The 17,056-nt window shown below is 40.1% G+C and overlaps 2 protein-coding genes across 5 annotated transcripts in view; one reads left to right on the forward strand and one right to left on the reverse strand.

Moving 5' to 3' along the window:
- Positions 1-6,317, reverse strand: part of LOC143288351 (uncharacterized) — a 73,234-nt gene extending 66,917 nt beyond the window's left edge. Inside the window, exons 1-2 of the mRNA XM_076596734.1 lie at positions 6,189-6,317; positions 1,690-1,801 (exon numbers count right to left, since the gene is read on the reverse strand). Of these exons, the coding sequence (XP_076452849.1) occupies positions 1,690-1,801; positions 6,189-6,303 (227 nt within the window). The 5' untranslated portion in view covers positions 6,304-6,317. The remainder of the gene's footprint in view (positions 1-1,689; positions 1,802-6,188) is intronic.
- A 470-nt stretch (positions 6,318-6,787) lies between these two features.
- Positions 6,788-15,301, forward strand: LOC143288023 (uncharacterized). Of its 4 annotated transcripts, none has more exons than XM_076596276.1 (3): positions 6,811-6,908; positions 11,849-11,938; positions 14,220-15,301. In XM_076596276.1, exons 1-3 carry the CDS (start codon positions 6,826-6,828, stop codon positions 14,992-14,994), a joined length of 948 nt encoding a protein of 315 aa, XP_076452391.1. In that variant the 5' UTR covers positions 6,811-6,825; the 3' UTR covers positions 14,995-15,301. The 4 variants fall into 4 exon arrangements, 2 of the variants coding, with proteins under 2 accessions (XP_076452392.1, XP_076452391.1); XR_013056026.1 differs by lacking the exon at positions 11,849-11,938 and adding an exon at positions 7,767-7,918 and having other exon boundaries at positions 6,840-6,908; positions 14,220-14,338; XR_013056027.1 differs by lacking the exons at positions 11,849-11,938; positions 14,220-15,301 and adding exons at positions 7,767-7,918; positions 8,523-10,036 and having other exon boundaries at positions 6,840-6,908.
- Positions 15,302-17,056: the final 1,755 nt, after the last annotated feature.

The following is a 17,056-nucleotide window of genomic DNA, read 5'->3' on the forward strand; positions in this document are numbered from 1 at the left end:
GGAAGACTATGGCTCAAAATGTCTTATCTTCATTCATGCTGATTTTGATTACTCTGCTGAGAAAATCAAAATGCCACAATATATGTATATCAAAGAATCAACCAGAGTTGCATGCACATGTGTAATTAAAGGTTATTGCAGGAACTCGAATCAGTCAAGAACAAGAGGCAATCCCTTCACATGTGATTCCTGCTCATTCCTTCATGTTCTTCAGCTCAGATACTTTACAACAAAAGCAGCTGTCACGTGCTGAAAGTCCCCACAGAAAGTGACTGCGAAAAGACAGCGGGTGAAGTGGTGATAAAATTGTCACCATCTTGAATTTTTTACATTATAATTACAGATTTTATAGTTAGTATCATTCTGTGTGGTCTGTCCAGAATTTCTCTTTTCCTTTCTTGTAACTTAGGATACGAAAGAGAAGAAATAGAATGCCATGCTGTCTTAAAACCGCAGCTCAACAGAATGCTAATCCAGCACACACAAAAGAAAGAAAAAGAATGACCCAAGAAAATCTGAACAAATCAGTAAGAATCACGCATGTAATTTATTGTTTATACAGAAACTGCCAGAATAAGATGTCACGTTCGAGTAAGAATCTTTACCAATAATTTCTTTATTTACAAAGGTTATAGTAGAGGAACTGTTTCATGTGTGTGTTGTCTGTGTAAATACATGCAAAATGCATGTGCGTGCCTGTGTGTGTATTATCTGGCTGGCGGGCTACAATCAGCAAAACCTCAAAAAATGCTGCAGAACATTCAATGCAGCTTACATCAACTGGGCATAATTCATGTTATGACTGGAAATCATCGCTAATTTTCACTTCAAGGTCACTGGTCCAGAAAAAAACATTTTTTTTGCACCTGTACTGCTTACTTGAAATAACAACAACAAAAACAACCAACTGCCGACTTCCCATAAAACTTGACAGACTAAATGACTGACTCACCACTAACAGTTCTCAAAGTCAAAGTACAGCCTTGCCCAAGTGACCTGGACTTAAAGTCTGGTCACAGATGGCACTCTTTAGTTCATGGTTTTGACGTGGCTTGCCCTAATGCGTGGAAACACCAACAGTGTGTAGGAAATAACCATTTGTGAGCTGACCCTGTTTTCAAGAAGAAAAAAAAAAAAAGAAAAAAAGAAAGAAAAAGAAACCACACCACAGAAAAACTTTATTGCAACAGCATGTCCTTCACCTCAAGTTGCTATGTCCCTTACCTGAGCAGAGGAGCAGCAGCAGCAGCAGTACCACAGCCAGAGAGGTTTGGTTCATTTCATGGCTATTGCCAAGTGCTGTGTGGTCTTGGGTCAGAACTCCAAGCACTTAGTTGTAATATTCTAGCTATCATCTTTCCCAGTCCCTAGTTCTGTTAAATTACAAAGCATAACACCCATCTGCCAAAAATATGGATACAATGTTGGCTTACTCAATTGTGAAATCTTACTTTTTGCTTTCCAGAACGATTATTTGGACCTCTGGACCTTAGGAAAAATCAATAAGTGAATCAAGGGGAAAAAAATGTTTCTAAAATATACTTACTGACAGACACCAAGTTATCAAAGAATGTGTTTATACCAGCGGTACACATGCTAAAATGATTGCACAAACGCTAGAAAGATTTAGTGCATGCCTGTTTGCAGATGCCAACGTACTATTCTGCAACAAGAGAAAACAAGGCTTACCAGTTGATGAATGAACTCTTTCCAGCAGAGTGGTTGCCTATGAGGAGGACAGTGATCTTTTTGCGTGGTGCCAGCAAAGACAGCCCCAGGCTCTCAGCAACCTTCACCAGACCTGAAACCAGAATTAAACCATACAGCCTGTTAAAGACTGGAACTTAGTTTACTTAAGATCAGACCAAAAATCAAGACAAAAAAAGTAACATCAACCACAATGGAGATCTTTCTCCTGCTCTCCCTCTACTTTGAAGAGTCATTTGAGCGTCACACAGAAAGAAAAAAAACAAAAAACACTGTTCAGCAGATTCCTCCAGGTCTTTCATTTGTGTGTCAAAGTGTCAGTCTTTGCGAATTGCTTTCCCATCCATTCTGCAATGATGTCAGTCCATGAATTGTTCACCCCTCCCCCCTCCTTCAGTCAGGTCAAAGGTTCTCCTCTGCTACTGGTAACCATGTAACCCAGTACTATCTGCTGCATGTGGGAAGTTAGCCCAAGAAAACTTGATAGATCTAGAGATGGATTGGATGGGCTCCACCGGATTTGACTATGTTTCAGTGTATGGGGTGAATCGGGAGGAAGGGCTTTTTTTTAATTTAATTTAATTTTTTTTTTTTTTTTTAGTATTGCCTAAAAATTCAGGCGCTGCTCTGAGGCCGTCAACGTCGAGTTGCTGGTTAAGGTCAGTTGGGTATTTTATCATTAAATGGTTGAAGGTTAAAGGTCCCATAGCCTTTAGACTGCATCAGGGAGTGATTTCAAACCTACTTTGTCTCGAGGTCTGCTCAGGAAGGTGGGACCCAATCCTCTCCTTCCACTTTTTTAACCTTCCCCAACCAAAGTCAGGTACCCATTCACACCTCCTAGGTGGAGTGAGGAAAACTGGAGTAAAGTGCCTTTCCCAAGGACAACACAATGCTGAAACGGGGCCTCAAACCTGGATCACTGGTGTACACTGGATCAAATGTCCAATGCCTGATTCTGCTTCAGCACCTCGATTTGTTCACACTTATGTTTGAATAAAGAATTTTTTTAAATTCTAGAGTGTTGCATCTTGTCATTCTGAATTTGTAATTGCTGACCTAACTGTTGCCTTTTTGATCTTTAACTATGTGCATACACTAACAAATTATCAAACTCATTTTATAGATTATAGTCAGCAGGGAAGCCAGTGAGCAAGGACAATGGAAGGAACATGTCCTTTTCTAACAGTATTTCAACAACAAAAAGTGTCAATTTTATTCTTTTTAAGTGTACAGGCTTAGGTATAAATTATAATATGTTGTGTCCATTAAAGACTGGGTCAGAAGAGAGGTAATAATACATGTACCTGGCAACAGGTGTGTGTGTGTGTGTGTGTGTGTGTGTGTGTGCGCGCGCTCATGTGCACACATATATATACACACACAGTCATGCATGTGTATGTTTCAGAATAAAGTGGAGAGGAACTCCAAAATGATCTTGTGTGAAAGAGAATCAAGAAGATAAATCAAGTAAAGAGTAATGGGACCCTGAAGCATACCAAGATAGAAGGGGAGAAGACGAAGACTGGTATCTAGTAAAAAATAAAACATCATGAATAACTAATGACTCCAGTGAACAAGGTCGTGCAACATCAGACTTGTACCAGTTGATATGTGACATAGATCTTCAAACACCTCCTGAGCCTCTTCACAATCACTTCTTGTGACCTCATCTGTCAACTGTCACAAAAGTGTGTCAGTGTGTTTTCATCTCTATCTCTACATCATTTATACATGACTCCATCTATATATGAGAAAGAGAGACAAATATAGAGTAACAGAAAGACAGAGTGACAAAGAGACAGAAAGAGGAGACTTGGCTGTCCAAAGAAACAGAAGGTAAACAAGGACTGGAAATGGAACTAGAGACGAATGGAGCAGAGGAAGGGTAAATGAACTGACACTAGTGACAGAACCGAGAGCCATAGGCTGACAAGAGTGACAGACTGACAAAAGGTAAACTGACAGCCTCCATCATCATCCTCCCTCCCACCCCCAACTTTTATGTTTTCTTCCCTCTGCTGAAAGAAGGAATGCACTTCTGTCGTCTTCTTTTTTTCTCAAAAACATGCTGCCTGCCAACATGGCTGTGTTATTACCATTGTCATGCTGCCAAACTTAACTGTTTAGTCTTGCTTCCTTCTTTTCCTACTTCCAAGAATGTCTAAGGATAATCTGCTGACTGTTACTAACAAAATATAAGTTGTCTGCTTTGAACTGGGTTTTATAATATGTATATAGTACGTAGCAAAAGAACACTGTATTGTGAGTATCTTTGTTATTCTACACAATAAACCAGAGAAAACTCAGAGGAGCGAACCGCCCCTGACACTTAAAGCTAACTTGCCTATGGAAAAGCCTTCTCCGAAAAATCTCAGTATTCATCCATCTAAACACACACACACACACAAAAGAAATGTACTATACAAAAAAGACAATAAAAAAAGGACATGGTTTCATCATTATAAATAATGAAAGCTTGGTGAAATCAACCAAAATATAGATTATAGATCACTGACATGCATGTGCTTAGTAACAACATTGTAGAACATATATCATTATAAATCCCCTTCTAAATCATATGTGGCAGGCACGAACATTTTAGGGGGTATAACAATATCATCAATCCCCTAAATATGGCAGACATTTTTCCAACAGTTTAAAAAAGAAAGTAACACACTGTAGCACTTCTTCCTGACCTTCTTCCCCTCTCCATGGACCATTACAAAACCTGTCCCACTCACTCACTCAGTGGTTTAGGGTCACCAGGGACAGTGACAAACTGAGTTCCACTGACTCACGTCACTGTCTTTCAAATAACTCACTTTCAAATGACCCCTAAACTCAAAACACACTAAAAGTCTAAAGTGTCTTTACTCTTCTTGTCTAGTGTGTAATTATTCCTCACACTCACAGCGTTAACCAAAAAAATGAGGTGTGACTCTCAAATGGCAGTATGCCTAAACCAAGTTTAACTGAGCATGATCTAAGCTGTGAGTAACCAGCTAGATATATCAATATGGCAGACGAAATCTGACGGGCACCAAATAAGTACTTGTAAAATGTGGAATACTTATCCATTCTTTCTTAATTGTAGGAAGGAAACTTCTGACGTCTGAATGAGAACAGTACAATGAAATGAAAATGCAGAAAAAGCCATGACATCTGTTGCAAATACTGCTTATTATCAGCAAACAAGCAAACACTGAAGCAAAAGTTAACATGAAACTACTGAGTGTGCTTTCTCAAAAGAAAGGCAGTTTTTCGTTAAGGCAAGAACCAAAACTGGCTCCTGCAACCTATGAATCCAGATAATTATCTACAGAATGTATCAGCGAATGGCATGTATTCCACTAGCTTACTATCTGAAGAAATGATGATGGTAGGCACTGGCTAGAGCAAGATAATTGTTCAAGACTGAAAAGCAAACTGATGCCATTGTAAGAATTCATTAAATGCACTGGCTTATCAAAGAAAGGCGAATGTCCAAGACAAAAACACAAACAAGTGCCGCAATGCACAAGTACTATTACAGTATAGTATTTTCTACTGTCTGGGGAAAGCTGCCTTTTTCCTGGCTGCAAAATCATTACCTCAGACAAAAATCTTTAGTTACTCGCAACATTGCCAGCATTTCACCTATTTCAAACTGAAAATCGGATCTCACTCTTTTAAGTTTACACATGTACTTCTGTTATTGGTGTATGCATATCAGCCACATTACAGCATGTTAACATCTCACCTTACTGCAAAGAGCACTGCAGGTTCATCTGTCTGGACCTGTCTTCCCGATACAAAAGTTTGTAGAACTACTTTTACTGATAAGTAAACCATTCTAAATTAAAAGGGCTCTAATCCTTGTGACTATCAGGCTTTCTTTTGGAAATAAAACGTTAATTCTATGTATCTTTCAGTCTGCTTTTGCCCCTCACTCCACCGCACTCTCTCCATCCATTGGGCCTACCGGCAAATCCGGCTGTGAAGGGCTGCATATTTAAGTAGCACAAAAATCGAAAGGTCTCGAACTGAATTGTTGATACGTTCGTTTATTTAAGAGATATTAAACATCATTACATAAGGTGAAAACATCTTTGCATGACTCATCGACATAAAATGACCTTTGATCAACTGAGGACAGCAACCTCGCCCAGTCCCTCGTTATTCACTTTCCATGTCGAAGTCGTGATCCGACGGCCGCACCGGCCACGTCAAACAAAATCAGCAGAAACTAAAACAATTAATTTTCCGCCAAACATAAAAATTGGACCTGGAAGATATTTTTAAACAGGCTGCTTTTAAACATAAATTTTGCAGAAAACAGCAAACGGACCAGTACAAGCCCACTTTCTTCCATCAAAACCGCAGAGTCAGCCGTCTGGTCTCGCCACCGTTTACGTAGATCGGAAATCATGTAAATTTTTTCCCAAAGCTAGCTTATTTCAACCAAATTGTTTACTAGATACAAAAAAGGAATTGTATACCGTTTTCTGGATCGATGTACAGCAAATGACATTCTTTCAAAATTCTTTCGTTGAGTGATTGCGTGGCAGTGTCCGCAGCATTCGCAGAGGACCTCGGCTTCACCTTCCCAGACATCTTGCAGTTCTCGCTGTCAGCAGTGGACAGACGAAATTCACGCGAAAGGATGTTCTTGGAAATGAACACTGTCTGGGAAGGCTTTCATTGCCGTAACATATTGTACCCAAAATTTGCACATTAAATGAACTTTTCACACGCAATTTCCATTTTGTGTTTTGATTAGCATGCGCTGCGATCTTACAGTGTATATCGAGAGATATAACTAGTTTCATTATTATTTATAAATCCAAGGAATCCTTTAGGTTCTCTTCTTTCCACACTGCGGACATCGATATCCGTCAGCTGATCGAAGAGTGATCATTGTAATTACATTGAAGATAACAAAAACTGTTGAACAGTTTAAAAACTTTACTTTATTTCATTATAAACTTTTCAGTTTTATGTTTTTTCAATAAAATACGTGCGTTTTTCACGTACTTTCACGATTGTCAGTGAAGACACGCGCATGGCACGATGCCGGTAATAACATCCAATGAAAAAAAAAAGGTCTGTTTCTGCGGACTTTCGATTTGAAACAATATGGCTTCTCTTGTCGCAGATTACGGCGACAGCAGTGGTGATTCTGAAGAGGAAGAAAACACAGGATCTATAGGCCTCAAACGGTAAAGTTTGCAAATGTGTTAGAATTCATTTATTGTGGCGCAGACGTACAAGCTTTGTTTGCATGTTTTTTGGACGATTTTCTTAAAGCCCAGACGTAAGTTTCACTTTGAGAAATGCCAGAGATACCTAGTCAGATGGTGGCAGACCAAGCTAATCATTTTAGACATTTCGTAGTGTATTGCAGTGACTCATACAGTATGGTTTTGCATGGTTATTCTCAAACAGTGAAACATGCAGGCTGTCAGCGCATACACATGAACATGTGTCACATAAACACACACACACACACACACACACACACACACACACACACACAGTCACCGTTATTTCATACAATAGAATAACAGACTCGATGTTGAGCTGCTATCTGTTAAAATGCCGTCCGTTCAGTAACATCAATAATATACCAATAATCAATTTTATCATACTGCCTGTTTATACAAATAGACTGATATAAAACATGCAGACATTACATCCCTCCACATCTATGAATAAACATATTTAAAAAAGGTGTTGATTTAGAATTTTTCTTGCACAAGTTTGAGACTTCATAAATTTTTAGGAATGAATTATGATACTATTAACTCCCTGGAGTTTTTTCCCTTCATTTTCGATCACCGGTGATCGATGAAGAATTTTTGGAAATTATCATACATAAAAACACCTGTTTATTAATAAGAGCAATCATTCACTAAAATAAACCTAAACAGACACATTATCATGAAAAAAGGTATTACATTTAAGATTTATTGTCCTGAATCTATGCGAAAGGAGAAGGTCGCCACATGCTTTCGCTTCTGATGCCATCTTGAATTTTGACATTTGACCCGGCATGTGCTCACCAATTTTTCCTGCAGTAGGACTTCAAACGACTCTTTCTCAGAAGACTAAGTCTTCAATAGCTCCAATAAAGACACCTGGGAGCTACAGGATGCCATGTCTGACAGTGATACAGACGAAGACCCAATCTCCCTTCATCAATTCCAGACCATAGCAGATGACACCATGCGTGAGTGTTTCGTTTTCATCGTTCGGTCTCAGTTAATTAAAAATATCACAGTTGCGATACATAAATGAAGAAAACTGGTCACTGGAAATTATTTGTCGGCTTGTTTTTTATGTGTATCATTGATCATTTGACAGTCAATAACATATAAACATGTGATTCTGCTTCGACATATCACATGCTGGATCTTGCAGACTGACCCAGTTTCTGCTTGCAGACGAGCAAGTGTTTCGCTATGAGAAATCAAGACAAACTGAGCAATTGCACTAAGTGTGTAGATGCTGCGCTGGTTATAATTGTGTGTGTCCATGATTTATGTATTTTTCATGACAGTCTGTGTGTGTGTGTGTGTGTGTGTGTGTGTGTGTGCTCTTTTTACTGTTGCATTCAAGTGTGTGTGTGTGTGTGTGTGTGATGGCCAATGGCTAGTACAGTATATATATATATATATATATATATATATATATATATATATATATATATATATATATATATATTGTGTGTGTGTGTGTGTTGTGTATGATTGTGTGTGTGTGAGTGTGTGCATTATTTGTGGTGCACACTTCTATCAGCTGAAAAAAAAGGTTATTTTCGCCTTTTGTTACAGGAATGCATGTTACAACATGGAGGATCCAGGATCACAGAACTCCCTCCCCCCCCCCACCCCCCACCCCCCCTTTTGAACCTGGATAATGTCAAAACAAGGGCTGACATCAACCAATATTTGCAGCCAGTGGACATACTTTCTACGCAATGGGGAGACAACAAAACTGTTTCATTTCTGTCAACAGCTCATACAATGAATAGATCCAGCTTTGTTTATCAAAGATCAAAAGTTCTGGGGAAGTTTAGAAAAAAATCAATGTTAGACAGCCACAACTAGTCAAAGTGAATAAAAAATATGGGTGGGGTGGACAAAAGTGATCATTTAATCAACAAATACCGTGCATTACACAAAACAATGGTGGGAAACCTTTTTTCATTGGCACAGCACAAGTAAATGCTTTTGTTTTATTTCAAGATTTCAGGAAAAACAAACAGACATTCCAGAATTACAGAGACATGATAGATATTGTCAGTTAGAATTTACTGAAGAAGTGATTAAACAGCTTGCAAGCTTGGGTGAATATGAAAAAGTTCCAGAAGCATCAAATGAAAAAAAAAAAAAAATATATATATATATATATATTCACTAAACGTTCCATTTCCCTGTTAAAAAATGAGAGAGAGAAAGAATTGCAAACAAAAATGTTATGCAGAGTTAAAGAAAGAATTTTTTAAAAACAAAAACAAAACAAAAAATGTGATGTGTGTTACCTGTGGAAACCACCTGTGCCTTGTGGATGGCAGGAGCTGCCTTCTGAGTTTTCATGTAGGTCAGGTCACGCATGTGTGTGTGTGGGACACAAGTGCAAGTAGGGGCAGGTTCTCTTGTTTTGTTTTGTTTTTGTTGTTGTTGTGTTGTTGTTTTTTCTGCAAGTAAGTGATGACTTGTGAAACAAGTATGTTCAGTGTGTTATTACCAGTAGTGTTATGCCAGGGAAAAGCCAGAATGGAAGGGTGACGACTTTTTAACCTTCGCTGGCTGTCGCTTTTGACTACACACGGAAGCTCATGTGGGTCGTCCATGACCCATACCTTTACAGAGACAAAAACCTGTATATTCCTCCGAAGCTTGTGTGGGTCGCGCACTACCCATACTTTGTAAAGAGACAAAAACCTGTATATTCCTCCAAAGCTTATAACAAAGTATAGAAGAGGAAAACATATCGTAACAACTGATTACACACACATGCGCTCGCACACGCACACACAGACTCACACAAACACATACACTCAGAAGAAACACATGCTCACACATTCACACACACGCACATACACACACAAACACACACACAACTGATCACACTCACAAACGCATAACACTACATGCACATACATACAAACCCTACTTATGCACACAGAGATAGATAGAGAGGGAGGGAGAGACTGAGACAAACAGCGAGACAGAGAGAGAGAGAGGGGGAGAGAGATGACTCATAGCATCATATACACGTACAATCAAAGATATTCAGTCACACAGGTACATGCTGTTAGAGAAAGAGATGGAAGGGGGTTATAGCTGAAGACAGGCGAAAGGGACGGGGCGGGGAGGGGGTGTGAGGGAGGGGGGGTGGGGGGGGGGCAGTGGGAGAGTAGTGGGGTAGTGAGGCTATTGAAAGTAAAACTTCTTTATTTTCCTTCACTAATTGCAAATTAAACCTCCTGAAACCACTATTAAAAAGGTATGGGTTGTGCATGACCCACATGAGCTTTTGAGGGGTGACCACGTTTTTTCCTCTTTAAAAAGCATGGGTCATACACAACCCACACAAGCATCTGTGTGTAGTTAAAACGCCACCTTTAATTACTCATTAACTAATTAATGAATTTTTTGGCAAAAGTTGGCCTTTTAGGTGTAGGAAGCATTTCTGAAATTTTGTAGAAAAATATTAAGAATTGGCTGAGATATTTTCATTTTTGTACCCTTCTGGGTCGTGTACGACCCACGATAGCCAGCGAATGTTAATATATATATATGCATTTGTTTGTCTCATACATTTCTTTCATAGTTTCTTCCTCAGGATGTTTTCTGTACATTCTTTATATACCTTTTTTTTTTTTCTTTTTTAAGAATAGATGTGTAAAAACAAATTGGTTTCTTTTTGACGTTCTCTTCATAACCCATGCGTATCCAAAGAACCAAAGCAACTGTTTCCACTGTAAAAACAGGTAAATTGTTCATATAGGGGTGGTCGGTCTATTTTTAGCAACAATATCAACAAATTTTTGGTTTAAAGAAAGAAACTGACTGTAGTTTGTGAATAATATATATTTTTGTATCCACGGGATGCTATGTTAGTGTTAACCGTCTAAACTCTTGTTTTTTTTCTGCAAAACAAGAAGTCTGTTGTGGTGTACGTGACTGATGTGATTTGTAGTAATCAATCAGGAAATATAGTTATGATTTTATTCACAGTACTGAACATGTAGTTTTTGACATAGCACTGTGAATTTTGTTTCAAATGAAATAAAAATGATTGCTTTCTCAGTAAAAGTTAAAGTTGTGAATTTGAACTCAATATTTGATTGTTTGTTCAGTGAGAATGTGAAGAATATTGAAAATACTAAAATTTTCCGTTTTTAGCGACAGAGGTCAAAGGTCATCAAAATAACTGCTCTACAGCATTTGAAAAAAAACATCATATTTTGAAAGTTTGTTTTATTCTTATGACATTGATATGTAACACATGAAGTTTGGTTCATGAATGCACATTTTATAGGCATTTTGAAATTGCTGTATAGTTATTATATAAGAAATGAAAAACTCCAAAACTGTTGACAGTTAAGTGTGCTTACATTTCTTACACTTGAGAGTTCATAAGTTGGACAACCAAAATATGTTATTAAAATTGTCCTTCACTTATTGTACTTGAGAGTTTATGTTCATGAAGAAATGTTCTTGAACTGATTAACACATAATTTAATACAATGATGAAAATATGAACTTTACAAAAGCATTTAGTAAAACTGAACTGACTGTAATATGCATTTTAGCGCACACACACACACATCGATACATATGTTATATGAAGGAACATGCAATAGAATTAATAGCTCATGTGACACATTCAAAACAGATCAGCTACATAAATGTCAAATGAGTATGTGACAGGACAGAATCATGACGTGTGGAAGGTCCTCTCTTGAACTGTCAGATTTTGTTTTGTTTTGTTGTATTGTTGTTGTTTTTTGTTGTTGTTGTTGTTGTGTGCATAGTCACAAAGTCTTTGAGATGTGCTGGCATTTTATAAATTCTTTTCGAATGTCGTGTTTTTCTCGGAATTAGACTGCTCATTGTGGACTGTGGAATTTCTGGTTCACTTGGGGCAGGAGCAGGCATGGACTGGTTGACTGGATCAGCATCAGATGTCACTGGGTCAGTTGGATCACCACACCACCCACAAGGTCCTTGTTGCTGAGGTCTCTTCTGGCAGTTACTTCTTGAAGTGGAGCTTCTGGGGTTGAGCATTTTTCTGTGTTAATCTTCTCTGTGATGAACAGCGTTTGCAGGCTTTGTTTCTCCTTCCATGGTTTTTGCTTGGATGTCTGATAACTCTAATGCACGAGCAGTTTCTAGGGGTTGTCTAAGACTCACTTTTGTTTCATGGAGAGCAGATCTCCTGAGGCGTGATGAAATGCATCCTTACATGATTTGAGTTTCTATTTTGCGATCAACATCATCAAATTCACAGTTGACAGCTAACAGGCGTAGACGAGTGTTGTGACTGTCAGTTGTTTTGTTTTCTTGCTGTCTGCACTGTCGGAATTGGAAGGTTTCAAAGTCAGTGTTCTTTTTTGGATTAAATCGTAATGTCTGTTTATACAGACTGATATAAAACATGTAGACATTACACACACACACACACACACACACACATACACACACACAAAAACAAAAACAAAAAAACCCCACACAAACACACACACACACACAAACACATTTGCATGCACACACAGTCAAATGCTGTTGATTTTGAACAGCTTTGCTGTGTCAGCAGCTCCATCAGAGTCCATGGTGGCTTTTTTTTGTTCGTTTGTTTTTTGCAGTCATTACTGTTAGCAGACAAATCAGTGTCCATTGTTGGCTTCTGAAGTTCTGTCTCTTTCAGTTTGAGTAGATTTATTGACAACCTGACAGGGTGCTTACACCTTAGAAGAAGAATTGTATCATGCGTAGCATTATGGTTGCTGAATCAGTGACCGAGACCTATATGTACACTATCAGAAGTATTGCAAATTCTTTTGTGCAGACTGCTGAGTGATAACTGATGTACAGAGTGATAATGCCATTGTGATACGCATACGCATACATGCACGCACACGCACACGCACACGCACACACACACACACACATGCAACAGTCTCAGAATTATGATTATTTGTAACAAGTGGGAATTGTTCAGTTCGCTAAAGATAGCTTTCAACACCCGGCACATCTACCATGACTCAATTTAATTGTCAACAGTGACTATGTTGATGAAAAAATGGTGACTGCTGGACCGTTTAAAACGAAGTTAAAAATGATAAAAGGTGGTGTAAAATCATAGGTGCCTCAAGGTGACGATTAAAACACAATGTTTTGAGTCTTAGACTCTTTGTCCAGTGAAGAGGTGTTGGGAGGCCACAGTAGTCTGTACTGAGGAGGTGGGTTCAACTCAATGGCTGGAAATTGCAGTTCAGCTCACTGACTTGATGTTGGAAGAGAGGGGGATGGGATGGGTTGAGGGTGGAGTGCAAGGAAAGGAAGGGGGGGGGGGGAAGGGGAAGACGGTGGGGGTTGGGTGGGGGGATTGTCAGGGGGAGGGAAGGGGAAGAAGAGGAGGGGGGGTGGAAGGGGAAGGAAGGGGAAGGGAGTTCAACTGGTGTAACTCTCTGACATTAATTCCTTGAGGTTGTTCTGTGCCTGGGCAAGAGATGATTTGGCTTTTCATGAATTTTCTGTATAGACGTCTCACATTGCTACACCAAAGTGCTGCCAGTGTGTTGGTTTGAGATTTAATTGCACACAGAGATCAGAGTGAATTGATCAAGCAATGTAGTATCATGTATGAAATCATGAGTTGAATGTGAATTTTGTGTGTGTGTGCTCATGCATGCGTGCATGCTTGGCTGCATGTGTATGTGTTCAGAGTATGCAGGAGACCATGATGGCTGGTTGGTGAGAAACGTATATATGAATGGGAGTGCATCGAACCTTCTTAGGATAAGTTCAGTATCAAGAAGAGTAGGTGTGCACATACTTAGATGGATCACCCAGTGAGTGGAATGGTGGCTTTGTGATTAAAACCATCTCCAGGGAAAAAACCGGAAAAAACCTGTATTCATGTTTTCGTGTTCACTGGTGTATTGTCTGCGTTTGTTGTCCATATCCAGCAGTTGATAGTTTATATGGAAACACAACTAATTCCTGGTACAGAGGTAGCATAATACATGGAAATAAACTATATCTGCTTCATATCTGTGATTAATTTTGATTGCTTTCATTTTATTTTTTATTTTTCTGTGCGCCTTGCCAGCTGATCTCCTTTGGCCAAGCGATGAAGCATCTACTATGATTCAGGGACAAACCCATCAGTTACATGTGGCCTTCACAAGAGATCTCTTTCTTGTCATAATGAGAGGATGGCCTTTGTTTAGGTCTGATTTCTGACACACATAGAGAAAAAAAGGGGAGGGTAAACAATCTCATTTTATGTTTCAGGGAGGATGCAGGCATAACAAAGGAGGTCAGCGTCAACTTTTTCGCTGAGGGTGACAATGACAGCTCAGACGACGCGACTGCTGATGCTGAGTCAAACAGCAGCAGCAGCAAACCTGAAGAGAAGCAGCAGCAGCAGGCGGAGAATGTGCCCAAGCTGCCCAACCCCTTCCTCCAGAAAACCAAACTGCCTTCCCCTCATCTCAAGTCCAAAAAGAAATCCCAGACCCTCATCCCAGGCCCCACCTCCTCAGTGTTTGTGAACCCGTTTGAACAGGCTGAGCAAGCCAAACTGGGCATTCTGGAGAAGCATGTCCGCCTCACCGAGGCGGCTCCCCAGAAGCCGGCCACCAAACAGGTCTGTTTCAAGTTCAAGAAAGGCAAGTGTTTTCTTGGGGACAAGTGTCGCTTCTTTCATGACAGGAGCAACATCGCCCTGGGTGCTGGCAGCGGCAGCGAAGGGTCAGGGGAGGCTGCCAGCCCAGTGGCGGTTCAGGACGAGGGACCGGGGTTTGGCAGGGGGGACAGAAGCTTCAAGTTTCCAGGCTTTGGGGGAGCATCAGGGGTGAACGCTGATGGGCAGTTCTATCATCCTGCCGCGCAGTTCAGCCAAGGTCAGCCAGCTGATCCCCGCACCATGGACGACGACAGTTACATGGCAGGTGCAAAGGGCAAGAAGCGCCATGGCATCACAGACTCTCTGATGCCTCCCAAAAAAGCCATGACGGATTTGGGGGGGTTGAGGAAGCAGGAACGACCATGGACAGTAAAGAAGTAGTTGTGACTTATCTGTCTTGAGAAATGGCTGTGGTTTCTGAGGAACCGAATGAGGGAAGGTGAGCAATGTAGAGTGAATAATTATATACGTATACATGTGTGAGTCTGTTGTGTGTGTGTGAGTGTGTGTGTGTGTGTGAACATGTGTGAATGTGTTATACAGAAAAGCAGCATTTACAATCCTCACAAAAGTACTTACTAGTGCATCTGCATGTTCATTCGTGGTTGCATGTCTTTTGTTCAACAGTGTTCAAGTTCTCAACTATGTCACATGTTGAAAAATTGATTGATTAATAAAGTATGTGGATTTACAATATGTTCTGTGAAATGAATTATTTCAGCAGTTTTCTTTTTGTGTGCATGTCACCTGTCAAAAGGTTTGGTATTTCACTCAAGCATAGACAGACATGTGCACACTACAAAGACACACTTGCAGTCTGTTGATGCAAACCTCTTTCAATCGGGTCATAAACACACACACACACACACACACACACACACACACACACACACATGAGATCAGGCAGCTCTGTGGGTGCAAATAGACTTTTTTCCTTAAAAACAAAATCTTTTTAATATCTTATTTTCATATCACAAGTTTACTTGGAGGGGGGTTTGGGGGGGGGGGGGGGAGAAGGAAGGATGAAAATGGCTGTAGCCATGAGCAACAATGCATACAAACAACAAGGATTACACTATTCCATTCATATAAAAAAAAAATTACCAAAGTGAAGTTTTGCATCTAATCTACTGCAACAGAAAAGAGAGAAATGTTGTTCATTAAAAAAAAAAGACAGATGACAATGAATATTAAGAGATAGTACATCAATTGAAATTGAAAACATCAGAGGACAGGGTGCCATTTCCAGCTGGCAAACTTCTGCAAGCTGAGATTATAGCAATCATGCTAATTCAAGAAGTAATTTGTACATGATCTGTTTGTTCCAGATGATGGAAGGGAAATTTGATTCCATTTCAGCTTAATGGTGTTAGAACATGAGAAAGAGAGAGAACACCGACCAGTTAAAAATCTAAAAAAGAAAGAAAGAGAGAGAAAAAAACAAACAAACAAACAAAAAACCACGAGAAAAGGGGCATACAGAGAGAAAAATACCTGATTGAGTTCAACTTTTGAGTTTAATTGGAAATATATTAAACGAATATGTACACTTTGTGTTCCTGTCAGGGGTTGGCTATTTTCTTTGACACCCATGTGTGAAGAAAATAAGAAAAAGATTTGTACAGAAAAATATCCTCACAACCCACCATGTCCACTTGACTCTCAACCTTTCTACCCCAACACGCATCCCCCCACCCCACCATGTCCACTTGACTCTCAACCTTTCTACCCCAACACGCATCCCCCCACCCCACCATGTCCACTTGACTCTCAACCTTTCTACCCCAACACGCATCCCCGCACCCCACCATGTCCACTTGACTCTCAACCTTTCTACCCCAACCCGCATCCCCCCACCCCACCATGTCCACTTGACTCTCAACCTTTCTACCCCAACCCGCATCCCCCCACCCCACCATGTCCACTTGACTCTCAACCTTTCTACCCCAACACGCATCCCCCCACCCCACCATGTCCACTTGACTCTCAACCTTTCTACCCCAACACGCATCTTCACAACCCACCATGTCCACTTGACTCTCAACCTTTCTACCCCAACCCGCATCCCCCCACCCCACCATGTCCACTTGACTCTCAACCTTTCTACCCCAACCCGCATCCCCCCACCCCACCATGTCCACTTGACTCTCAACCTTTCTACCCCAACACGCATCCTCACAACCCACCGTGTCCACTTGACTCTCAACCTTTCTACCCCAACACGCATCCTCACAACCCACCGTGTCCACTTGACTCTTAATCTTTCTACCCCAACCCGCATCCCCACACCCACACACACACAAAAAAAACAAAAAAACAACAACAACAAAACCGAAAGACGGGGGAAAAAAGAAGATATTTTGGTGATTATATAACAGACTGTACATGTTCTGTGTTGCTATTTGTTAACACATGAATTCCTTTCTTTCTTTCTTTTTCTTTT

This window comes from Babylonia areolata, chromosome 12 (genome assembly GCF_041734735.1).
Source record: "Babylonia areolata isolate BAREFJ2019XMU chromosome 12, ASM4173473v1, whole genome shotgun sequence".
NCBI lineage: Eukaryota > Metazoa > Mollusca > Gastropoda > Neogastropoda > Buccinidae > Babylonia > Babylonia areolata.